This window comes from Aedes albopictus, chromosome 3, assembly GCF_035046485.1.
Source record: "Aedes albopictus strain Foshan chromosome 3, AalbF5, whole genome shotgun sequence".
NCBI lineage: Eukaryota > Metazoa > Arthropoda > Insecta > Diptera > Culicidae > Aedes > Aedes albopictus.
Window position 1 is genome coordinate 190,089,895 of NC_085138.1, and position 26,235 is coordinate 190,116,129.

Below are 26,235 nucleotides of genomic sequence, written 5' to 3' on the forward strand. Positions count from 1 at the left end.
AAAAAATCAATCCGATTATTTAAGCCTAAAGTTTATTTAATTATCTTTGATGTTATGTAAACTCGTCTAAGATGGAGTATTATATCTGTGGTATTGATCTCCGTAGGCAAATTACTTAACTGGTCGATATTATCAAAGTTACAGCATAAAATATGCAGGGGTGTCCATTATGCCCCGTTGGGTGTCCATTTCGCCCCGTACCTTTCCTTCCAGCTCCAAAAAACACACGGTTTACAATCCATTATTTCTTCACAATAATGACATTCTACCTGCTGTAAATGATTGAAATACGTAGGAAACAAGTTAAAGTTGTTAGCCAACTGATAAAATGTTAAGTTTTTGTCTGTTATACAGGCCTAACAGACTCATTTGCTTAGGGTGTCCATTATGCCCCTAATCCCCCTATGGATGAATAATACGACGAAGTAGTTCATTATTGTTCAGTTAATTTAAATTCAGGCTGTTTTGGATAAAGCTTCGTTTTTGTCGGCATGTACAGCTGTGCCTAGAACAACTATTTTCCACTGCTGCCGTTTTTTGACCAATTTGTTTCACCCTATGTCTACTATAGTGAAAATTTAACAGAAAATATACTGAAATCGAAGAATTTGGTTGGTTTGTGATTTAGGTTAGGGGGATTGGGGGCATAATGGACACCCGGGGTGAAATGGACACCCCTGTTTTTGCTGAAACCGTTGACTTTTATGTAAAACTTTTAATGCATAAGTGTAAAGGAACAAGCCATTGTTCTATGTTTCAAAAGTACCATTTATATTACTTCAAAATAACCAAAATATCATTGAAATTGAAATATGTTTTTCATATGGGGGATTTCTTATAATTTCGTAGCAGCAGCAAATAAGGTATTACGAGTGTTTGAGTGTGTCCACTATTAAACCAAGTGAATTGTTAGTTTATCTATATGTATACGCAGATTTAGCAATGGATGAAGTATTACATTTTTGATCAGAACTTACTCAAAATAGCAATTTTAATGTTGTAGTCGATTCGGGGCGAAATGAACACTGGCAATTATGAATGGATGTACGCGCGTTGCATACTGTTAGGCATTTTAGAGAGTTTGGAAAAAAACCAATCCGATTATTTTAGCCTAAAATTTATTTAATTAACTTTGATGTTATGTAAACTCGTCTAAGATGGAGCATCATATCTGTGGTATTGATCTACGTAGGAAAATTACTTAACTGGTCGATATTATCAATGATACAGCATAAAATATGCAGGGGTGTCCATTATGCCCCGTACCTTCCCAGCCAGCACAAAAAAACACACGGTTTACAATTCATTATTTCTTCACAATAATGGCATTCTACCTGCTGTAAATGATTGAAATATGCAGGAAACAAGTTAAAGTTGTAAGCCAACTGATAATATGTTAAGCTTTTGTCTGTTTTACAGGCATAACATACTCATTTGCTTAGGGTGTCCATTATGCCCCTAATCCTCCTATATTTTTCCCTTGCCGCTTCTTTCAAAAAGGTGAGTGTCCATTTTGCCCCGGCAGCAGAAGATATTTTTAAACTTGATTTTTGATGTAATAAGGCCGATGCAAATATTTAATTTGTTTTATGTCACCACCCCCCTCAAAAATCCCAAAATATTGAAGGGGAGAAAAAAAAACATGGCGGCCAATAATGACTCTATTTCGAATAGAAAAAATATTTTCAAGCAAACAATTTTTCAAGACTTGACAAATGTTTTTTCAATAGTGATTATAATTTTAATTTTTTTAATATTTTTTTTTCGTTTGTTCCTTATTTATTTTTGTCCACCCCCTCGTACCCGATGAGAGGTAACGGACATAAAAGAAAAATAATATTTGCATCGGCCTAAAGAAGAAAATATAAACATTTTAAGCATATAGATACAGCAAAACTACTTGCATGTGTGCTAGAAATATCAAGGTTTAATCGACCTGCAATAAATTAATCAGTAAATCTTATTTTAGATGGTGTGAAAATTATGATTTCCATGCACAAAAAACGGAGGACGCAACTTTTTCGTGTAAAATCAAGTATAATTTTAATTTCGAATGTTTCTTTCCTGAAACTACGTTTTAGACAAATGGACTATATTCTCTATTCATTAAAAGTTCAAAAAAGATCGCATATTTCAAAATATTGAGGGTGTCCATTCTGCCCCGGGTGTCCATATTGCCCCGCCAACCCCTTTATTATATAAGAAAGGGTTTGAGGTGACTCTAGTTTTACTAAATAATACAAAAAAAAACTAAAAATATATTCTGCCTTCAATAATAACAACAGATATTCAAGTACACACCGTTGTATTATGACACAATGTTTCATGAAGATGGTAATCATAATTAAGTAGATACAGTGCTATCGACTAGTGGTCATCAAAACGGTCAAGCGATCTTCTTGAAAACCCTTCCCATGTAAATACATTTCTCGGTTATGCATTCGCACGTCGTTGATGGGAGGATCTATCACTTTGCATCTCCACGGTTCGTGATATGTTGAAAGGTTACGACCAGCAACTATTCGTTATGCTTTGAATCATATTGCCGTTTCCGCATTGAAGCCAACCCAGTAATTCTTTAGAAATAAAAAAAAAACACTGCATAGGCATTGCTAACCTAGCTACCTACTTAATCGCCCATGATGTGTCTCTCTCGTTGCAGATCAAGCCCCTGTACAGCACGTACCAGAAAGACTTATCCAACTCGCTATGGGAGCCGCTGAACACATTTTGGGCCGAGTGCTACGAGTCGTGTAAAATTTCGTCCTACCGTCGTGCCAAACTGCAGATGGATAGCCGTCGGAAGTTCCAGGTAAGCGATTAAGTTGCACATCCATAACGACCAATTGTATCGGTATTCGCTTAGTGGTCTCACGTTAGAATGATCTTGGGAGCGTGGGTCATTTAAGCGAATAGTGGTAAAGCGAAGAAATCGATGCCGATACATGTGTCGCCGAATGACGATGATTGATTCCTACCAAGTTTGTATTAACATGGATGCATTGCCTGTGTGCCGCGCATCTCATTTACCCCTAGGAGAAAATAATGATTCCCTGTCGCATACGGCAATCGGAGGAGCTGGCTCGACTCACGGTGCAGCAGACGCAGCGGAAGGCCAAAGATGCACACGTCGACCGTAGGTGGCAGATATTGAAGCGCTTCTTGTACGGGCCGAAGGGCGCGTGGGCCAAACTGTGAGTAGCTTAATTTTATATTTTATTCTATTTTCCGGTAGAATGCTATCCGGTGCTGAAACTGGGATGCAATCTTGAAAGACACACAACAGTGCGCTCGGTACAGGTGGTTGTGGTCCATTTGTTTTTCATCATTGGGCTAAGTTTCCAGATCTCAAGTAGTGCGCACTAGGGCAGTTCAGACTTTAAACATGTCAATCATTCAAAGCTCCATATATTCATTACAATCCTTGGTGCAAAACTAGAGTCCTGTCAAATTTTCAGCCATTTCGGTGGTGATTTAATGGTGGCCCAAAAGCTAAATAGGTTTATATGGGAATTACTATGGGGAATTTTTGAAAAAGGTTCTCCGCGGTGTAGAGCATTGCCACATGGATGAAGTCATAGGGTCAAAGTCAGATTGAATTCTTCAGACCTCAATGATGAATGTTGCCGCACCAAGGATTGTAATGAACATATGGGAGCTTTGAATTTTTGAAATGTTTAAAGTCTGAACTGCCCTAGTGCGCACAAGTACAATTATTTAAGTGTGTACCAAGTTGTTATCAGGCTTGTTAAAATTTCAATTATTTCAACCTGAGAATTTCAACGCCTTCTTTACATATTTACTGACATGCTAGAGCGCCAATTTTATTGCAGATACAGCTTTTACACATCATTCGGATAAGAGAAATAAGATTCATTTGTTTCCTTTTCATTCTGTATTGTTCACGATTGATTGAGCTATTAACACTAGAATAACACTTAAGTCACACACACAGTCAAACTGTACAGCAATTCGGTGCGTACTATCAACAACACTGCTCGTTGTCGATGGATGATGTTTCCTCTTTTTGTTGTTATGGTACGTTTACGTTCTTTGAGCGATTATGTTACTATTTACATGATGAATGATTCTAATTGTTTGTGTACAATGTGTACATTTTTTCCCCTAAACTGTCTATCGGAGTCCTGGTTCGATGGCGGCGGGTCGTCAATACAATTCACGTGGAAATGCTTTTTTGTGATTTTCATCAGAGTGTAATCCGTGCAGTCACAAAAGGTTCAATTGGTGAAGGCTAGTCAATGCTTAACCAAGGATGGCCTTTCCGTAGGCTGGGTATCCAACGTGGGCAGCTGGGTAGGCCAGAGGGGCAGCGATCTTGGCAACTGGGGCAACAGCCTTCACGGCAAGTGGCTCGCGGTGGACGACGGCGTTGAATCCGTTGACTGGATCGGCGGTGTATTCAACGACACGACGGGTGCCATCGGGTTCAACCAGAGAGTAGGATCCAGTGACAACATCTCCGGAGCGAGATTCCTGCTGTTCCTTGTTGTCTCCGGTCAGGGCATCCTAGAATTGGAGTAAGCTGTTTAGTATGGTACGATTGATGATCGAACTTGGGTCATCCTTACGGCAATGTGGTAGCTGTAGCTGTACTGTGGGTTTGGATCATAATCATCGACGGCCTTGGCGATGACTGGGGCAGCAACCTTGGCAACGGCTGGGTAGGCCAGAGGAGCGGCAACCTTGGCCACACCGAGGGCTGGGTAGGCAGCTGGGTAACCGATGGCGACGGCGTTAGCGACGGCCACGACGGCGGCCAAGACTGCGAACTACAAGAGATACGAATCATATATAGTTATTCCCCTAGAATTTTAGATTTCCTCCGATCAATTTCTTACTTTGAATGCCATTTTGGGAGCTATGTGAACTGTGTGACAACCGTATGTTGATTATATTCTCTAGAGTACTGTCCACTCCTTTTTATAGTCGTTATCAAGTTAAAATTCGCTCGCACGGTTCGAATGTCACCGTTTTACTTGGGCCTCTCAATCGGCGAACCGTTTTTTGTTTCTTTTCTGCCGTAGATCAGAAGTGCGTACCTATATATCAGCTGTTGCACTTGTGTTCTCTCTATCATATGCGTCCGAGGGCGCAAGTTCAATCTCACGACATGCAACCCGGCGAAGTGCATTCTGAAAGGCATAAGCAGATTTTACCAACACACGAAAATGCACCCCAAGATCACATCCAGCTGCATTCGGAGTTAGTCGAGACGAGAGGCTGAATTCGCCCATCAACTGTACCCAGAGTCGATCGATCGGCTTTGGAGCACTTTATGTGCTTTTCCTTTTTTGTGCCCACGCGTGAGTGTGGCACCGCCGCGGCAGACTACATAGGTGTGGTACGCGCTGTAGAACGTACATGATGAATAAAAAAAATCTGCAAAATTAAGATTATCTTTTGCCCTCCAAGGGAAACGCGGTGAGCACGCGCAAGTCGACTGATCAAACGCCGGTCGAATGATGTAATTATTGAAATTTTCGGTGCCTTAGTGATAACCGCTGGCAGGTTTGGTTTTATTCTATTCCTTATTGGGTATATTGATCGACCATTCATAATGACCCCAATATAGTTAAAGGGCAATAAATTTGCCGTTTAGCACCCAGAAACTAGCTCAACTTGAAGCTTTTTAACAATTACAGTTATCGTCGTATAACTCCTTTTTATGTCATTGTGTCTCAAATCGGAGAAAGTTTGTTTCTCATGTTAGTGTTCTGTTCTATCAACACTTTCATCGCTATTACAGCTAGAGCTTGCCATTATCAAATTCACATTCGTAGAGCTTTTGACAGACTTGGAGATATTCTAAGCCTAGGAAAGACAAGACAATTTTCTTTAACGAGGGAGGAAATCCTCGCTTGTTGTACTTATCACAAGCGCGTATTTAGGTTCAAGTTGGCGCACATCTAAAAAAGTTAAGAAAAAAAAACCTCGACGGTTCCGAGAATCTAACCTATAAACCTTCAGTAATGTATTTTTTTTTGTTAGGTGTTCACAAACTTAGCTTGATCTTCTTTTTCTTGGCGTAACGTCCCAACCAGTTGGGAGGACAAAGCCTGCTTCTCAGCTTACTTACCTTACCAATCAGGCTAAGGCCGGGGTGGCCTCTGCTGTACATAGTAGCCTCCTCCATTCCACTGGGTCCATGGCAGTTTGTCTCCAGTTCCTCTCTCTGCGTAGGGTCCGCAGATCGTCCTCCACTTGGTCGACCCACCTAGATCGCTACGCTCCACGTCTTCTTGTACCGGTCGGATGACTCTCGAGAACCATTTTAGTCGGGTTACTATCCGACATCCTGATGACGTGAGCCGCCCACCGTAGCCTCCCGATTTTCGCGGTATGGACGATGGTTGGTTCTCTTAGCAGCTGATGCAGCTCGTGGTTCATTCGCCTTCTCCAAGTCCCGTCTTCCATCTGCACTCCGCCGTAGATGGTACGCAACACCTTCCGTTCGAAAACTCCAAGGGCGCGTTGGTCCTCTGCACGTAGGGTCCATGTTTCGTGCCCATATAGGACGACCGGTCTAATCAGCGTTGTGTAGATAGTTAACTTCTTGGTACGGCGAACTTTATTCGATCGTAGAGTTCTGCGGAGTCCAAATTAAGCACGATTTCCTGCCACAATGCGCCTCTGAATTTCTCTGCTGGTGTCGTTGTCGGCGGTCACCAGTGAGCCCAAGTACACGAATTCTTCAACCGCCTCGATTTCATCACCGTCGATATAAACTCGGGGTGGCGGGCGCGGTGATTCCTCCCTGGAGCCCTTTGCCATCATGTACTTTGTATTCGACACATTAATGACTAATTCGATTCGCCTGGCTTCACTCTTTAGTCGGATGTACGTTTCCGCCATCGTCTCAAATTTACGAGCAATAATATCAATATCATTAGCGAAACCAAGCAGCTGAACGGACTTCGTGAAAATCGTACCACTCGTGTTAATCCCCGCTCTCCTTATTAGACCTTCTAACGCAATGTTGAACAGCATGCACGAAAGACCATCACCTTGCCGAAATCCTCTGCGAGGTTCGAAGGGACTCGAGAGTGTCCCTGATACTCGAACTACGCACATCACTCGATCCATCGTCGCCTTGATCAATCGTATCAGTTTATCCGGGAATCCGTATTCGGGCATAATCTGCCATAGCTGTTCTCGATCGATTGTATCATACGCCGATTTGAAATCGATGAACAAGTGATGTGTGGGCACGTTGTTGGCAGATGGCGAACATCTGATCCGTTGTAGCGCGTTCACCCATAAATCCAGCCTGATATTGCCCCACGAACTCTCTTGCAATCGGTGATAGACGGCGGCATAATATTTGAGAGAGTATCTTGTAGGCAGCGCTCAGTAGTGTGATCGCGCGGTAGTTCCCGCAATCCAACTTGTCGCCCTTTTTGTAGATGGGACACACGATACCTTCCATCCGTTCCTCCGGTAATACTTCCTCCTCCCAAATCTTGGTAATTCTCTTCTCCACCGTATTTTAGAAGCTCGCTTGGTAGTTGATCTGCTCCAGCGGCTTTGTTGTTTTTCAACCGGCCAACCTCCTCCTCAATCTCTTGGAGGTCAGGGGCCGGAAGTCTTTCGTTCTGTGCACATATTCCTAGATCTGTTACCACGCCAGCTTCGGTACTTGCAACGTTGTCATTGAAGTGCTCATCGTAATGCTGCCCCCACCTCTCGACCACCTCACGCTCGCTCGTGAGAATATTCCCGTGATTATCTCGGTACATGTCGGCTTGTGGCACAAAGCCTCTGCGTAAGCGGTTCAGATTCTCGTTAAATTTTCGTGTGTCCTTAGCGCGGTACAGCTCTTCCATCGCTTCGCGATCTCGTTCTTCCTGCTGGCGCTTCTTCATCCGGAAGACTGTAACGTGCTTCATTCGCTCTCGTACGGCGTTGCAGCATTCTCGCCCATGCTGCATTCTTCTCGTTTTTCAACTGTTCACATTCGCCGTCGTACCAGTCGTTTCTGTGATTCGGAGTCGCGAAGCCTAGTGCTGCAACCAAGGTACTACCTATGGCGGATCAGATGTCCCTCCAGCCATCTTCAAGTGTAGCTGCTCTTCCGTTGGTAGGACCACTGCTAGCTGCTGCGCGTAGTCTTGAGCCACTTCTACGTTACGCTGCTGCTCGATGTTGAGCCGCGGCGTTCGACTTCGGCGCGTGGTGATAACTGTCGAAAGTTTTGAGCGCATGCATACAGCGACTAAGTGTGATCCGAATCTATATTCGCACTGCGGTATGTGCGGACATTGGTTATATCCGAGAAGAATTTACCGTCGATTAGAACGTGGTCGATTTGGTTTTATGTTTGATGGTCGGGTGATCTCCAGGTGGCTTTGTGGATATCTTTGCGGGGGAAGAAGGTGCTTCGGACTACCAAACCACGGGAGGCTGCAAAGTTTACGCATCGCTGGCAGTTATCATTCGATACGGCGTGCAGGCTGTTTCGCACGATTACCGGTCGGTACAATTCCTCCCTTCCTACCTGCACGTTCATGTCACCGATAACGATTCTCACGTCAAGCGGCGAGCAACCATCGTATGTTTGCTCTAACTGCGCGTAGAACGCTTCTTTCTCGTGATCAGGTCTCCCTTCGTGTGAGTGGACGTTGATGATGCTGTAGTTGAAGAAACGGCCCTTGACTCTTAACATGCACATCCTAGCGTATATCGGATGCCACCCGATCACACGTTGTCGCATCTTGCCCAACACTATAAATCCTGTTCCCTGTTCATTGGTGGTGCCACAGCTTTGGTAGAAGGTAGTCGCTCGATGCCCGTTTTTTCACACTTTCTGTCCAGTCCAACAAAGTTCCTGCAACGCCACGATGTCGAATTTGCGGGGATGTAGTTCGTCGTAAATAATCCTGTCAACATCCTGCGACACCAAGTGACTTGCAATTCCATGTTCCAAGTTTCCAATCGTAGTCCTTATTTCTTCGCGTGGGTCTTTGCCGATTGTATCGAGTCGTATTCTCTCCTATGTTATTCGCAATGGGGATTTTTACGGGTGCCTTATTGGGCCTACGCCAACACTCCTGTCTCGCCGGAGGGCCATCGTGCCAGTTCTGTTTAACGTCCCAACCAACACTGGGACGATCACGCTGATGGGGCTACCACCTTGGATCTAGCTGGGCGTGGTGCAGCGTTTCTTACTCAGCCGCTGGATGCCAAAATAGACGCTGTTTGAGCCGCATCTCGTTGGTGAACAGACGCACGGTACCTCCTCAATCTAGCTGAAGTCAGAAGGACAACAGTGCCCAGGCTGCACTACCAGCTAAGCACACAACTCTTAGCTGGCGGTCTTTTTCATCGCTTGAGCCGTGGAAGCATGAGGTAGGAACTTGTGAGGACCAGAGCTATGTTGGACGCTCTCCTTATCGACTCACCGTTTTGCAGCCCTTTCATACCCACCGTTCAAAAATACCTCGAAGTGCTTTTTGCACCTGGCAGCCACCATTGTTTTGTCTGTCAGCAAGTTTCCATCAAGGTCGCACATGATGGGACATGGCGCTGTTTTGTCCGCACGCCATTGACAGTTTCGTAAAATCTCCGCATATCATTCTGTTCCATACTTTCTTGCGCCTGAGCAGTCACATTTTCGTGCTCTTTTTTTTGCGGTAGATTCGTTTTTCGGCTATTCTTGCTTCCCTATGTCTCGTCCGTTAACCTCTGACACTCCTCGTCGAACCACCCGTTCCTAGGTCGTCTTTGAGCAGTGCCTAATACCTCTCGTGCTGCCGTACACATAGCTTCGTGAATAGACTCTCACAGAGTGTTGAGGTTATCGGTCTCGTTGATTTCACTTATCGGACCGTCCAGCTTCCGGTGATGGTCAGCTACTGCGCCATCTGATGAAAACCGCTGGATGTTGAAACGCATCGATCGCTGGTTCCTAGAGTTCGACATGGTTGACAACGGAGCTCGAATCCTACTAACTACTAGTCGATGTTGGGACCCCTACAAGTTTTAACATCATTCCGAGACGTGTCGACACATGGTCGATTTGGTTGCAAACTTCGCCGTTTGGGTGTATCCAGGTGTGCTTGCAAATATTCTTGCGTACACAGTAGGTGCTACTAATGGCCATTGGCCATCCCCTAAGCAGCAGCAAACTTGACTAATTTCAAGTCGTTGTCGTTGGTGACGGAGTTAAGGTTTAAGTACACAAATTGAAAGTTTACCATATTGATGATTGGACGAAAAAAGTCCTCTCTTCCTACCTACGCGTTGGCTTCACCGATGACAATCTTAACGTCGTGTTATGGGCATTCTTCATTGGTCGTGTCAAAACATTTGTTAAGCATCCTTCACGTCGTTGGTTTTATCGTTGGTCGGCGCATAGACATTGATCAGACTGTAGCTAAAAAAAATGCCTCGAATCCTCAATACGCAAATCCGTTCGTCGATCGGATTCCACCTTTTACTCGATTCATCTGTTTCCCGACCACTATGAATCCAACCCCATGTTCTGCCTTATCGCTGCCGCTGTGGTAGATGTTATATTTGAATGATGTGTTGGCTGCGGGGTCCACCGCCCTGCATTCACGTTCACCAGATTTGGGCCACCACACTTCCTGAATAGCAACCACGCACACACCAACTTTCTGTAATTCACGAGCTTAAAGGCTCACTAAAGGTTCATTTAAGGCCCTGACACTCCTGACGTTCCAGGTTCCGAACTTCCAATCATAGTCCTTATTTCGTTGCTGGATCGGTTTCCGAGAGTATCGTTCGCATTTTCTTTTTCTAACTTCATTATTCGTGGTGTGCAAAGGCTTCGACAGGCTACCTTACCGAGGTCGCGCCACCTATATCGTGTTGATGGGGCTGCCATCGATTGTCCTGTAGAAGCATGAGGTAGGAACTTGTGAGGACCAGAGCTATGTTGGACGCTCTCCTTATCGATTCACCATTTTGCAGCCTGGAATTATTCAGAAAATTTCTAAAAGTGGACCTCCAACAGAAAAACCAAAATATAAGCGCTTAATTCAACTTTTCCTATGCAACTTCCACCGGGTGAAATTATTTTACATTGCTACACAGCAATTCCTGGCAGAACATTTGGCCTGTGTCTACAAAAATCTGTTATTTGAACAATTTTTTAAAGGTTACCTCCCAAAAGGGTCCATAATAGTCAGACGGATAATTCACCTTGCACTCTTAACCCTTTCCTTCCCACGACTTAGAACGACTATTTCTATGCCAAATAAGCGTTTCCGTGAAAAGCTGCTTGAACAAAGTTTATTGCAAGTTTGTGTATCAGAGCGTAGTTCCATTTTTTTCAGAATTCAAGGTGCAGCATGACCGCCCGTAATTGCTTTTTTCTCCTCCGAAACTTATCAGCAATTTATCTCTCCAAATCATAGGTTTCACCAAGTGTACCTGACAGACGGTGCTTCTATCTGCAGCATTGATGGCTTCTCCAGCAGTCCTTCCAAAAGCTTACACCAACTTGACCCTCGTCGCATCTTCCGGCAATACTGCCTTGAAATTCTGAGCGTACTCAAAGGTGGCGTGTAGCGGCTTCAGTCACTTGAGGGTGTAAAGAGGCAGCCCACGATACCATACGTTCATGATGAAGGAGAGTTTTGACCACTAGGGTAAAAGGGTATAATGCGCCCCACCGGGGCAAAACGCCCCTCTTCATTTTCTAGCGATTCAAGCGCTTTTCGCATGCGTGATCGATTGGAAATCTCAAATATTGAAGAATTATTGCCATCAAGCTGGTCCGTTAGTGGATTGGTACAGAAAAGCAATAAAAATATCAAAAAGTCTGAAATCGATGCTTTTGGCGTAATATTTTACCTCTTGTGAGCTGACTTCATTGTAAACGAAGCTAGTTCTGTTCGCTTGTGTTACTTTGCAACTTTTATGCAGTTAAAAACTTGTGAAAAGACCCTCCTAGCATAAGCATGTGGTGGAATTATCCCCTGGGACAGTTTTATCACGGGGCGTATTGATGGGGCGTATTGCCCCGTTTGTTTTGAAAAGGCAAATTTTGGAACGTTTTCGAAAAACGTTTCAAAGCTTCCATAGCCACCTCTCCAAAGGCAAAGTTCGCATGCAACACTTCACTAACTTTAGTAACAACGATTTGCAGTGAACAATAGATGGAATAAGGCGCCAGTTTCAGATATATTGCCATTTCTGCTTAGGGGGGGCATATTATACCTGTTTACCCTATTTAACCATCACCAGGGAGTGATCTGAGTCGATGATGTTAGTGTCACGATAGGTTCTCACTGCGATAACATCGGAGAAGTGTCACCAAGGATCTTGTCCGACAGTCTGTCATTTGCGACATGTTGCCAAAAAGATTGCTATTGTTGAATGAAACACGTATTACAATTAATTTTACTGTTTACAACAGATTTTATTTGCAGTGACCGCCTGCTTGGCGTAATACTTAAAACTGGCTAGAATACATTTTTTTTATCAATTTCAACGAGTAATAATAAACAACTAACGAGTCCTTCCATGAGCAAAATACCAAATATTGTACTGCTTTCTGTGCTTTGGATCGCATAGAAATATTTACAACATCAAGCTTGCAGCATAAACAATACAGATCCTCAATTAACCGAGGATTGGGTGACCGTACGGATGTGCCAAGGGATGAGCCAAGGGGTGGGCGAGTGGGTGTGCCGCATATGGAGCAGCAATTTTAGCTACCGGAGCAACAACCTTAGCAGCCACTGCGCCACGATGCACGACAGCGTTGAATCCGTTGACGGGATCGGCAGTATATTCGACCACGCGCTGGGTGCCATCGGGTTCGATCAGCGAATAGGAACCGGTCACAACATCTCCAGATCGGGATTCCTGCTGGCTCTTGTTATCACCAGTGACGGCATCCTAGATTTTTGCGAACACTGTTAGTATCTCGAAATTACTCGTTATTATCACTTTGACTTACCGCAACGGCGTAGCTGTAGCTATATTGAGGGTTTGGGTCATAAGGAGCAGCAATTTTCGCCACGGCTGGGTATGCTGGACGGTACGCCGCAATTGGAGCAGGATATCCCACGGCAATAGCCTGAGCTGCTGCGACGATTCCAGTGAGAATTGCGACCTGGAGGTACACAAAAGTAATTCCAAAATATAATTGGTATATAATTCTCACTACAATAGGTGATTTTATTCTTACTTTCAGAGCCATTTTTGTCGTTACTCGTTGAACTAAGCTTTCCGATTGCATGCTTGGTTGAAAATTTTATTCCTTTTTATATGAAAAACAGTTTTCATTTTGTGGTCGTAGATCATGCCTCCGTTGTTGCATGCACTTCAATCGGCACGAAAATAGATCAATACCTAAATGAATTAAAAGTACATAAATGAAATATCACATAAATCTGATAAGCTGTTGGCGGGTAAATGCGACTGACTGGCCGAATGATAGCCACCGATCGGAGGGCGACACAGGGAGAGACAGTTCACCTATGCCAATTGAACCCCGCACTAGCGGTCGGACAGTCTCTGTGTAGACATAACGGTCGAAATTGATCCTATTTTGAGCTTGGAAAATGCCCCAACCCAGTTTGGTATGTTTCATGTGCGTTCGGACTTTTTTTTCTGCTACAGATACTCCTACTAGTTAGAATGTCTATGTCATGTCCATTAGCTTTTTTATTGCTGTTTAAAAAAATCAACATTGTCACCAAATAGCCTTGGACTAACCCAGTCAACGCTGCTTGGTTGTCAATCGTGATTTCCAATTGCCCTACCCAGAACTGTTCTGAAATTGATTCTTATGGTTGGGGCAGATAGTTTACGCATGTTACCTAGATGCTAAGGTGTTCTTAAAACTACTGATAATGCTTCGGCAATACATTTGCTTTAGTAACACTAGTTTACAGCATTTTTGAAATCGGTAAGCTGATGATCATTTTCAGTGTAGAATCATGCTCTGAGTTCAAAAACGTGAAGAAAAAAATTACAGTAGAGTGGAAATTTTTTCGACTTACCATATAAGGCTGTCGATTTGCAATCGATTTTTGTTCTATTTTTAAGCAAAGTTGCTCCCCTTCATACATCTCTATTTCCGTAACCAATGCTCCGATTGAGCTGAAATTTTTACTGTAACTGACTTACATCTAATGTTTCAAATGTACGTTGAGAAAGATTTTTTTAATTGTTTTTTTTTCTTAAAAAAACAAGTCTTCATTATTTTTTGGAAATTTTGCTCAAATTTAAGGGGATTGGATCATTGGATCAGATAATTATCAATATCTTGAATCTCACTCATTGGATGCAAAAATTGTGTTCAGATGATCGAAACATATTATATTCAGCTTTCTATTTATGCAAAAAGATTAAAAATTCGCAACGCAAAATGAATTTTAGTACATTCCATATTTTTGAAAACTGTAGAGCTCAATTTCACGGTTTTACCTTCCGAGTTGCGGATTTCATGAGTCCCAAAAAATTAGTCGCGGTTTTCGCCGATTTGTGTGAATTCGGACGTGAATTTAGTGGATTCACTATGCTATGTTAACGTAACAATCTAGTTGACATGACTATTCAAAATATCACCACAAATACTACATCACGCCTATGACATGGTACAATACTTTAAATAACCTGTTATTTAGTTTTTTAACTGAACATAGTATAAGCGTATAAGCCCCATACTGCTTTTATAAATTCAATATGATAAATGACACTCTAAACTTTCTTATCGACGATTTAAATGATAGCGGGGTGTGTGACGTGAGACTACGGCCAATTTTGAATGCTTTGTGGATCTCAACCTTTACCACCATTATTTAAAGCAGTTCTCAGTTTTTTATAAAGTATTTTGTTACTGTACCTAACAAATTTCAAATTCTAGACAGACAAGTATTTTTTTTCGAAAATATTGCTTGAAATGATACCTTTTTGGAACATGTTTTTAAATACAATGATTTTAAATTGAAACTGTGCATTTAGAGTACTTTATTTTTGCATTTAAAATCGACAAATTGCTAAATTTTTACACCGTTTTTTTTATCTGTATTAACGAGATTTTTAGCCCTAGGCTAGTTCATCTCGGGACCCACGCTTTACTTCCCTCAACTCACATTTTGCGAGTTTGTCGGGAGTGGGATTCGATCCCAGGTCCTCGGCGTGATAGTCAAGTGTTCTAACCATCACACCAGGTCCGCTCCTCCTTTTTTTTTACACAATAGGTAGTTTCATGATTACATTTTTATATTCTGTGCTATTCTGTATTGATTTCACAGTGTTTCACAAAAACCGTGATAAAACTAAATGAATACGGTGAATTGGACGAGTAGTGATTAAAACGACTAATGATCAAATCCAAAAACCACTGTATTGAAATTGCTTGAATTCTTGGGAAATGTTATTTTTCTTAAAGAGGTTGGCGATGCCTATAAACTACATAGTGTCTACGTTGTAGACTCAGTTTTATCCACCTCAGAACAAACTCCCTCCCCTGCGCAGACTTGTGTCCATACAATTTTTTTGACATTTGTATGGACCGTAGAGTTTGGCTGGGTGCGAATTGAAGGTTGGCACCTACAACAAGTGAATCTGGTGAGGTGAAAATTGAACGGCAATGATGAGCAAACAGCTGATACCTTGGCGCGGTTGCCTTCGTCGTACGCAAAACGAGAAACATTTTCAACTCTTAAGTTATGTGAAATTGAAATGTGACATTTCGCGTAGTTATTCAATTTCCAGTTCTATAGAGAAATACGGGGCAAAAGTTCACACCCAACAGTCTTTATCAGATGACTATTAAACAAAAAAAAATAATGTCGTTTTCTCTCGTTAAACGAATCCCTATCATGTTACCTTCAAACGTAGTACTAGATTTTTTCTAGTACTAATTCTAGTACTGTAATTCTGTAATGTGAAGTTTTGTTCCTTTCTGGGTGCAATAGTTCGCATTGCACGGGTCAAAAGTTCGCACATTGTAAAGGATATAGTTTATTGATGTGAAGTTCATTTATTTAATGTTAATTCATGTTCACCTTTTCCCTCTAATCACGAAATGGCATTACATGTATTTTATGAACACTTCCACAAATATTAACTAAGAGCCTTCCTTTCCAGCGTTACTGAAGTTGTCAAAATACATTGTGGCGTAATTATAGTGATAAGTGTTACACAAAATACTTAAAAAAAAATCTAATATGCTGCAAAACTATTAAACGGGATCGCAATTTCAATCTGATTTTCATCAGTATGGTGATGAATTATAAATGTGAATTTACATACTAAGCTATGTAAGACCCCAAAAAAGGTAGAACAACATAATACTCCCAAAAACTTTCAAAGAGTGACACGAGTATGACAAAAAATGGTTCCAAAATGTGTTTCTCTCCATTTTTATTTATTTTAAACAGGTGTTTGATTGCCTTATAATTGATCGTCTTCCAAAAATATGTTCAAACCCTGTGTCCGAACGATTTGAGGATGCATACTACACCTAAACCTTATTTTACGTCCACTATTGGCTTAGCGAAATAAAATTCTACCGCCAAAATCATAATCAAAATAGTCATTTTTATATTTTTGTACACTTCTCTTAATCACGGAGATGTTTTAAAAAATTTAAAAATGTTGAGTTTGCTCATTGTCTTGGCGGTAGAATTTTTGTCGCTTAGCCAAGCATGGACGTTAAAAAAAGGGCGAGGTGTACACACATTATTCATAATATAGTAATTTCTATACGAAATCGTCATTGATTCAAATATTCTGTAACTATATTGATGTTCTAGATTCAGAAATATAGTGCGAACTTTTGCCCCACTGTCGAGGCTTTAACAATGTTCCTTCCTGCAAAAGCACTAGAAGATTTTTGTATATTTGGGTGTACCTCTCAAACTACTATGGAATGACGATTCTCCGACATCAAAAGGTTATGTAATTCTTCTTCTTTCAGTCATTACACATTCTTATTCCAGAAGGTCCAATGAAATTATTTGAATGGTTTGCCATTCAATGTGAACTCAAAGCATGTGACTTTCCCCCTATCCCACGAACAAAACTCCTCACCGTGTTAAACGTGGAGAAGAAGAGGTGATCTTGGTCTCTAGTAAGCAACGCAAGTCATATGTATGTATTAACATTCCTTCCCTTCCCTTGAATTCGAAAGCGCTTGTTCATAAAGATAAGCTACTCCCAAGCTCCATTTGTAGGTTTCTTGTGCAATTTCGATTGTTCTGGTCGTTCACGGAGTTGCAACTACAAATTGTACGGTTATCTATGCTCATGTTCAAGCTCTTAGAGTAAAGCGTATGGCGGTTGCCTATGTTAATTGATTGATTGATTTGTCTTTATTAAAGAGACTTTCAGCCCTTGGCTGGTTCGTCTCTCACGAGTAATCCAAGATCTATACTACTAAATTATTCCATCAAAGTGGAGTCTCTCAAGTTATTTTCTGAGCTGCCTCAGATGATATGGTGAGCATTGGCATCAGTGTTGAAAATTTCATTTCATCATTTCTAAATTCAATCACCTACAGCTCATTTAAGAAGCTGATCCTGAGAATATGGTATATGACAAACTTGTGCAGCTAGACCAGCTCTGCAAGAAAGTCATGGAAAATTCGTTATTTTTCGAATATTTAAAGTAAATGTCACGGACTACCTTGGAAAAATGCCAAATGATATTCACGGTGAATATCATTTGGCATTTTTCAAAGGTAGTACGTGACATTTACCTTAAATATTCGAAAAATAGCGGTTCTTCTATGACTTTCTTGTAGTACTGGTCTAGCTGCACAAGTTTGTCATATGCCATATTCTCAGGTTCAGCTTCTAAAATGAGCTGGAGGTGGTTGAATTTAGATATGGCGAAATGAAATTTTCAGCACTGATTGGCATCACTACCAACAATTAGGGGAAGGCTTTTTGAAGTGCAATATGCGATGACTTATTTGAAAGCATCCCTAGGGGATGGTTTATCATGCGGTTAATAAACCGAACAATAGACGTATTTTCCGTTGCGGTTTCCAACAGATACATCAATTGTAACAGCACATACGTCTCTGGTGGTTAGTTCAGAGATGGATGTAGCAACGATTGCGTAGTTGACAAGCACACAAGCTCGAGACATGACACGCAAGTTTGCCATTTCATTTTTACAGAAAGTAGAAAACACCGGGTTCGCAAGGTTTCCTAGATAGAAATTCATTTAAAAAAAGTAAGGTTCTTGGACTAAGGCCAATTGGGCTGTACCATTTTGCTTAAATCTGCAAAAATTGATCTTTGCTGTTCTTTGCTGTTGACTGCCATTAAAATTTGAGCACAATATCCAAAAAAAAGTTTCTTAGAGCTATTATAGCAAACATTCTAACGAATCAAATAATACCAACTTTGTTGATGTTTCTTGTAAAAGTTAGAAAATCGGGCTCTGAAAACTAGATGATTAAAATTTCAAGTTGCACAAAGTGGTCCAATTTCCAAACACAATGAAAGTTACTGTGTCGATAAGTATAGTTATTTATGTGACGAGTTGCAAAAAGTTGATTTTTTCAGCACGAGTCGTACATTTATCCAACGAGGCTTGCCGAGTTGGATAAATACGAAGAGTGCTGAAAAAATCGAGTTTTGCAACGAGTGGCATACAACATTTTATGTAATGATTTTTTCATTATACAACCCATTTGAGTTGCATAATGTTCATAATGCAACTCAAATGAGTTGCATTATGAACATTATGCATCTATTTTTCATTATGCAACTCATTTCAGTTGCATAATGAACCAGTTCGGAAAAATTGACCATTATGATACCGAAATGAGTTAAATAAAATATAAATTATGATACTGAATTGCATAAAAGATATTTATCGATAGGTAAAAGTAATTTTCATTGGATTATTTGATCAAGAACCATCATTACGGGCCTTCTGAATGCAAACATTTTTGTTTCAATTTCCTCAACAACTCAGGTAGCAAAAATCGTTGAGCAAACGAATGTTTTAATTGCTGCTTACTGCATTCGTTTTTATAGTATGTTAAGCTTTGCCATCTGAAGGATCGAATGCACTGAAAAAATAAATTTATTTTAATAAAATGTGTTCAGAAAAGCTAAGAAACTGTATGGTAGTTCTTAAGATCCGTTGAAAACCTTAAAGAATAAGAAACTTGATATTAGAAAAAATGTTGTGAAAATGTCTTTATCGATTTTTCCTAGGTTTTGATGACGGCATTTCTTAGGCAACTTGTTAAGAAAGCGACTATGATAAATAGTTAAATATTTTTTTAGCATTTGCGCAAATTCAAATTTGGAGAATGAAGTTAAATGTTAAATAACTCTACACTTCTTCAAAATAATATGACAATTGAAAAAAAAATACGAAAATGTGCAGCACAATATACATAAGAAGTTGATGTAAATCACCAAAACAGTTCATTTTATTTAATAAACAAAGTGTATTTATAATTTCCAGATCGTTATCGGTTAGATAACGTCAAAAGCGAGGATACACAGAATACACGGGATAAATCGCACAATGCAAAACCATATAGGTGAAAATTTAAACTAATAAACAACATAATCCTAAGTTTAGAAATAGCATTTAAGTTAAACACACACTTTAATATAAACAAAAAATAAACAACATAATCCCAGTGATTGTTTCAGGGGTTGTTCAGAAAAATGCTTCAGGAGTTCCCCCCATGATTCCTTCAGGCATTTTTACAGAGACTTCTGCAAGGGTGCAACGAATAATTTCTCGATGATTTTCCCTATAGCTTCCTTTAGCGATTCCTTTCTGTATTGCTTCAGATATTTCTTTAGTAACTCTCCGCGAATTTATCTGGGAATTTCTCCAGAATATCTTTAGAGGTTCCTCCAGTTGTTGTTTCAGTGCTATTGTCGAGGATCCCTTCAGGAATTTCTCCAGGGATTCCTTAAGCCAGCGTTTCTGAAACTGTGGGTCGCGACCCACTGGTGGGTCGCGAGCTGAATTTTGTTGGGTCGCGAAACCTTGAGCGGTATTGTAGAAAATGCCTTATTTTACTTACTGTAGGAAAATTTTGAAATTTGCAAATACTATCTTAGGGAATTGGCAGAGATATTTCAGATGTATGGGAAGTCTGTAACCCAAATGTTGAACGCTTCCTTAAGCTAGCTCATCCTAATGTTGGACGGTTCTCGCCAATTGTTGAACGGTTGAAGCTTTGATCGTAATTGATGACGTATAACCCGACATCAACCTATCATTCACCTGTTTTTATTTTGGCCACCAAACCCAACATAGACACGATAGTTACCCGATGTGGGTCCAACAGTGATCCAACATTTGATAAAAATTGACCCGACTTTGACCCGACATCCGATATTTTTTCACCCTGGCGGATTTTTTCCAGGTTTTTCGTGTTTTGTGCCCAGCTAGTCCGAGCTAGTGACAATTCATTGAAATGACAAGGAATCGCACATTTGAAGAGAGCTCTAATGGACTGAAATCGTTTTAAACATGACTAGATGCAAAAAAAGCCTGAACAGATTTGATTAGAAGCGAAAACGACAGAAGAAAAGTACGCCTTTTAAAGCCCCTGAAACTCTTCTGGAAACCCATGGGACCCACTCAACCCCCAAGAACACTCATGGAACGCCCCTGAAATCCCTTGAAAACCCTTGGATTGCTGCTGAGCCTCCTGGAACGCCTTGAAATACTCCTGTGACCCCCTAACACTCTGAATTCCTCTTGAACACCTCTGAAAGGCCTTTGAAACCCATTGAAAACCACTGGAATCTTTCTGAAGCCCACTGGAACACCCCAAGAACATCCCTGAAACGCCTTTGAAACCCCATGAAATGTACGGTTAGGTAAACTGAAAAAAAATCTAGCAGTCATGCTAACATCGTAGGTTATGCCAGTGTTCAACAATTGGATCATGGATGCATAATGATAGTGTGATAAGAAAATTTTATTTTCAAATTAAATTACCAAAAAAAAGTGTTATTTAAAACAATGTTAAACAGTTAATGACATCCTTCCAGTTCTTGTAACTATGGTGTGCCTTTGATATTTGTGGTCGATTTGCCCGCAAAGCTTAGTTCGTAACAACAATTTCTTAAAATTAATCTTAATAATTGTGCAGTTTTCGTGTCATCAGCGGTACAAAATTTTCAATCAATTTTTTTGATGAAAAATATGTATAATTTTGTAACTTATGAGAGCAATGTCGTGACCCACATGTATATGAATCTACATCATACGTTTACGGTGGCGGAAAATTACTTAAGTAAGATTTATAATAAAATATTCAGAAACTGTTCAACATTTGGGTAGTGTTCAACAATTAGCGAATTACCCTACTCATTCTTTTCGAGGATTTCTTCAAGAATTCACTTAGGGATTTGTTTAGAAACCTTTCCTCGGTTTTCCTTAAGAATTCCTCCTGAGATTGATTCTGGGTTTTCTTCCAGGGTTTTCGCAAATCAATGCAGAGCTTCCCTCAGATTTTCCTTCAGTTATTCTAACTGACATTGCTTCATAAATTGCTTCTGGGATTCCTCTAGGGAATTTTTAGGAGATTCATCCTGGAACTCCTTCAGAGATCCGATCCGCCAAGTGCTGGAAGACTCTATAATAAAGATAAATAAATCAATCAATTCAGAGATCCTTCAAGAATCCCTGCAGGAATTCCTCCAAGAGTTTCTCCAAGGATTCCTTCAGGTTTCCTTCCAGGATTGAATTAAAGAACTCATCCAGGGATTTCTTTAGGATTCCTCCAACGATACCATCCAAAGATCTAAGAAAATTCCTCCAACAAATTCCTTCAGAAATTTCAGTAGGGGAAATTTTTATAGGGGTCTCGACAGGAATTCGTCTAGTAAATTCTTCACGAATTCGTCCAGGAATTTCTTCAGGGATTACTTCAGGATCTTCTCCAGAGAGTGCAGGAGTTCCGATAAGGATGTACTCAGGACAATATGTACAACTTAAGGTTCATTCTTAGAGGAATGAAGATAGTGGAATGAAGATGCTCACGATATAATTACAAAGTGCTTTAATATTGCCCCTAAATGCCCTACCGCAATCAGTTCTGGAATATCTGGATTATTCGTCTTTTTAGTGGTACATGGCTAGATGCTGTTGTGCAGCAAATTGGTAAAATTTGAGCCATTGAATATAAATAAGAAATTCTGAATTCACTCTCTTCCGGCTTATCCCGGAATAGGTTACTGATTTCCCTGTGCCCAATTATTGACAAGATGCCCAGACTAACGTTTTAAAAACCCATGCCTTTTGTTTTCGGCCAAATGAAATTAAATAAATGCAGAAATAAATTTTTCAGAACGCTTCCAAGGCTAGGGTCATTTTTGATCCCATAATGCAAAATGTGTTATTTTTTTGCAATGTTGCTCCTAGAGGTTCCTGCAAGTCGATTTGTTTAGGGTTGTTAGTGAATATAATATTGCTGGTTTATTGTACACGGTGTTCAATAAGTTCAGATTCACAGTAAAATTGAATTTATTTCCCACCTGTAATTCAGATTTGCAAAGTGAATGTGTTAATTGAAAGATCACATAATACTGATCAAATACAGTATATGTTTTGAAATAAACTGTCCTTTATCCTTTTGTAATAATTGCAAATGTGTCTCAAGTTCCTTTCGGCCGGCACGCACGTCTGTCATTGGTATTTCGTCTAGTTTTTATTGAGTAATGGTGTTAATTCAAATCAAATTAGGTTATTGTCCTCAGCATAAGTGGTAGCAACTTTGGCCATACGAAATAATCTATAAGATTCAGATTGGGTGAAGTACGGGCTCATTTTATTTTGATCTTTAAAATTGCTAAAATTGCCGCTGTACCTGTTCCAATGATTTTTGTTTTGTCAAAAAGCAAGGGTGCATTATATCTCAGTTTAATCCATAATTATCTTATCCAAAACTTAATTATATCCCTATTGTGGCAAATTTTAACCAAGATTGGCTTTATATAATGTATTTATGCCTTTTTCATAGATTTAAGCACATTTTGACTAAACTTGCAAATTTATCACCATATCATCTCTGAAATAGCAGTGTTAAGCTTTTGTCTATTAATTTAGATATTTTAATTTAGTATAGTGTAGAACCCATATAGCCGAGGCGGTAAACGCACGGGTATTCAGCATGACCATGCTGAGGGTGACGGGTTCGATTCCCGGTCGGTCCAGGATCTTTTCGTAAAGGAAATTTCCTTGACTTCCTTGGGCATAGAGTATCTTCGTGCCTGCCACACGATATACGCATGCAAAATGGTCATTGGCAGAGGAAGCTCTCAGTTAATAACTGTGGAAGTGCTCATAGAACACTAAGCTGAGAAGCAGGCTTTGTCCCAATGAGGACGTTACGCCAAGAAGAAGAATTTAGTATAGTGAGATGTAAACTCAAAAGTCAACGTTTTAGACTTCTGTAGCTTGAGCAACTTATCGAAAATTATTCCAGCGTGCCGGAGCTAACAAACTTTAGATACATCTAAGGCTTATATAAAAAAAAGTAGAAAAAGACATTATTCAAAACCATATGCTATATTTGACCAGTGTTATATGACCTTTCAATTAATACATTTACTTTCAAAATCTGAATTTCAGATGTGTAATTAATTCAAGTTATATGGTGTATCCGAACTTATTGAACACCCTGTATATCGATAACTTTGTTTTCATAGTGAAGTAAACAAAACAGTTTTCGGATTGACAATATCAATGAAATAACTGCTCGCCACGACGAAGAAAAAAGTCATACAAACTACGTATGTTCCCGGGCACCAAAAATGATGAAAAAATTCAGCTTCAGGTGGAGATTTCGATAATGAAATATTCTATATACACTTAAACAACCCAATTGCTATTAAACTTCTTGCCCTGGATACCAGCTGTACCATATCATTTTACAGATAGTTTTGTTTCGGAAAAAAATGTTTCAGCTTATATCCTTTTGTAGAAATTGCATTTATTAAAGCATAGTGCGGTTACACTACGGCTTCTTACTTTTAATAAGTTTCACACTCTTCTATGTCACACAGTCAAGGAAGAAGACACTAATCCATAGTATCTTAACTCACTAGGATTTGCTTTTTTACTATTTACAAGTATATCTTTTGTACACGCATTCAGTTGAGCTTGGAATAACTAGAAAACTCACAGTTGTAGCCATTGGGAAGTGTGAGAAGTGGGACTTGGAAAGTATAGCGATAGAGCAGAATAAATAGTATTTTAACTAATGACTGACAAGGAGGTAAGAGAGACAGCTGAGTAAGATGAGAGATGTCTAGGCGGATGGTCTGTGCTTAACCGAGGATGGCCTTGCCGTAGGCTGGGTATCCAACGTGGGCAGCTGGGTAGGCCAGAGGAGCGGCAACCTTGGCGACGGCTGGGTAGGCAGCGACTGGGGCAACAGCCTTGACGGCAAGTGGCTCACGGTGGACGACGGCGTTGAATCCGTTGACTGGATCGGCGGTGTATTCAACGACACGACGGGTGCCATCGGGTTCAACCAGGGAGTAGGATCCAGTGACAACATCTCCGGAGCGAGATTCCTGCTGTTCCTTGTTGTCTCCGGTCAGGGCATCCTAGAATAGAAATGAGCTGTGTAGTATGGTATGATTGATAATCAAACTTGGGTCATCCTTACGGCAATGTGGTAGCTGTAGCTGTACTGTGGGTTTGGATCATAATCATCGACGGCCTTGGCGATCACTGGGGCGGCAACCTTGGCGACGGCTGGGTAGGCCAGGGGAGCGGCAACCTTGGCCACACCGAGGGCTGGGTAGGCAGCTGGGTAAGCAGCTGGGTGGTAGGCGCCGGGGTATCCGATGGCGACAGCATTGGCGACGGCCACGACGGCGGCGAAGACTGCGAACTGAAACAATTGACGTTTGAATAATTGCTTTCGGTGCACTTAATCCTACACTATTTCCATCACTTGTTGCGAAACTCACTTTGAATGCCATTTTGTGGTCCGTGTGTGGTGTTTGTCACAATGCTAAGATGATTATGATGCTTATTCATACGGGCCCTTTGCTATTTATACTAAAAGTCATTCTTTAACCTGCGAGATTAATAGCATTCTGTGCTGATCGAGTCTCACCCAGTCTAACGTAGAATTTTCCAATCACAACGCAAAGCAAGAGCGAGAAATAAAATTTATCATTACTTGCCAATTGCACACACGCATATTGGAGCGCAGCTGCTAAAATTTAGCGAAAGCATAGAGCTGCGTTGAACTTTGAATGTGCTCTGCGCTGTTCAGGATTTTAATACATAGGCCTACCGGAGACTGGGCGCTGGCTGACTGACTGGCCCAGTGCCCAAAGCTCCAATACCCGAACTAACAAGGCAGACGGCAGACGACGACGGCGGCTGAGTACATAGAGGCACATGATTAGAACTGATCGAGCGTGTACTGCCAATAATGAAAATTGTTCTCGTCCTGCCCATGCCCAGCATGGCCTAAGATATATGCGTTGGGCCGCATATCCCTTTCGTGACGAACCAGCACAATTGTGCTGTTGAGCAATAACAATTTTGTGAAATTTTTTCAACTGTTTAGCCTTTGGTTTACCTGATGTAAATTATTTTGATGATTGAGCCATTACTTATACTTGCATGTGTGCAAACAAACTTTTGTTTATGTTGTGTGTGAAATTTACTACAACAAGTTAAACAAAAAGTGAGCAAAAATCGTAAAACATGAAAAAGTTTTATCTGTCGCAAATTTTTAATTTTCGATTTATCTAGGTATACAAAGTTAGGAATCGAAAGACAAGGAGTAGCTCTGGCAAATGCCGAAGAAAAAGTGTTGATATATTAAAAAGTCTGAGAGTTCTGGAGAACCAAATTTGAGCAATTTGTATGGAAATTTCACTTTTTTGAGCTCCGTCACGAAAGGGATATAGAGCTACTCTTGTAAATCAAATTACAACTTTGTGTTGGTAGATCGTTGTTCACACCACTTTGCACTACTAAAACTCTCGTGTACTTTTGACATTCAATCAAAATAAACGCCCATTCACTCGGTTAGAACATAAGCTAGACCAGGATAGCTCACTAGCCAACGCGCTGTGCAGTTATCATGATAAAGTGCAGCATAAATTGCTGAGAACCTACCGGTCGGTCCGTTTGTCGGTCGGTCGGTGCGCTATGTACTTGGCCTGGCCTGGCGTAGATAATTTAGTATCGGGGGTTGGTCAGTTTAGCGCGTTCTGAATGCAAAGGTCATCATCAGTGGAGCCGAGATTGATTTCATAT

At 40.8% G+C, this 26,235-nt stretch overlaps 4 protein-coding genes across 6 annotated transcripts in view; 1 reads left to right on the plus strand and 3 right to left on the minus strand.

The window, feature by feature from the left end:
- Nucleotides 1-26,235, plus strand: part of LOC109409011 (neurobeachin-like protein 1) — a 255,913-nt gene that overhangs the window by 78,253 nt on the left and 151,425 nt on the right. For both annotated transcript variants that reach the window (XM_062856956.1, XM_062856957.1), the window contains 2 exons: nucleotides 2,663-2,812; nucleotides 3,037-3,194. In XM_062856956.1, coding sequence (XP_062712940.1) covers nucleotides 2,663-2,812; nucleotides 3,037-3,194 — 308 coding nt within the window. The remainder of the gene's footprint in view (nucleotides 1-2,662; nucleotides 2,813-3,036; nucleotides 3,195-26,235) is intronic.
- On the minus strand, nucleotides 3,877-6,207 carry LOC109429134 (larval cuticle protein A2B). Its single transcript, XM_019704984.3, has 3 exons — nucleotides 4,860-6,207; nucleotides 4,590-4,790; nucleotides 3,877-4,527 (listed from the first exon to the last, which is right to left on the minus strand). The coding sequence occupies exons 1-3, from the start codon at nucleotides 4,869-4,871 to the stop codon at nucleotides 4,264-4,266; spliced, it is 477 nt and encodes a 158-aa protein (XP_019560529.1). The 5' UTR covers nucleotides 4,872-6,207; the 3' UTR covers nucleotides 3,877-4,263.
- On the minus strand, nucleotides 11,990-14,404 carry LOC109409015 (larval cuticle protein A2B). 2 transcript variants are annotated; one of them, XM_029863002.2, is made up of 3 exons: nucleotides 13,181-14,398; nucleotides 12,950-13,105; nucleotides 11,990-12,888 (listed from the first exon to the last, which is right to left on the minus strand). In XM_029863002.2, exons 1-3 carry the CDS (start codon nucleotides 13,229-13,231, stop codon nucleotides 12,610-12,612), a joined length of 486 nt encoding a protein of 161 aa, XP_029718862.2. In that variant the 5' UTR covers nucleotides 13,232-14,398; the 3' UTR covers nucleotides 11,990-12,609. The 2 variants fall into 2 exon arrangements, with proteins under 2 accessions (XP_029718862.2, XP_062712931.1); XM_062856947.1 differs by having other exon boundaries at nucleotides 12,950-14,404.
- LOC109409017 (larval cuticle protein A3A) lies at nucleotides 23,914-25,448 on the minus strand. Its single transcript, XM_019682425.3, has 3 exons — nucleotides 24,927-25,448; nucleotides 24,620-24,847; nucleotides 23,914-24,557 (listed from the first exon to the last, which is right to left on the minus strand). The coding sequence occupies exons 1-3, from the start codon at nucleotides 24,936-24,938 to the stop codon at nucleotides 24,276-24,278; spliced, it is 522 nt and encodes a 173-aa protein (XP_019537970.1). The 5' UTR covers nucleotides 24,939-25,448; the 3' UTR covers nucleotides 23,914-24,275.

Coding starts and splice junctions, on each gene's coding strand:
- LOC109429134 (XM_019704984.3), bottom strand. Junction 4,528..4,589: donor GCTACAGCTACCACATTGCC/GTAAGGATGACC, acceptor CTCCAATTCTAG/GATGCCCTGACCGGAGACAA.
- LOC109409015 (XM_062856947.1), bottom strand. CDS start 13,231: ATGCAATCGGAAAGCTTAGTTCAACGAGTAACGACAAAAATGGCTCTG. Junction 12,889..12,949: donor GCTACAGCTACGCCGTTGCG/GTAAGTCAAAGT, acceptor GCAAAAATCTAG/GATGCCGTCACTGGTGATAA.
- LOC109409017 (XM_019682425.3), bottom strand. Junction 24,558..24,619: donor GCTACAGCTACCACATTGCC/GTAAGGATGACC, acceptor TTTCTATTCTAG/GATGCCCTGACCGGAGACAA.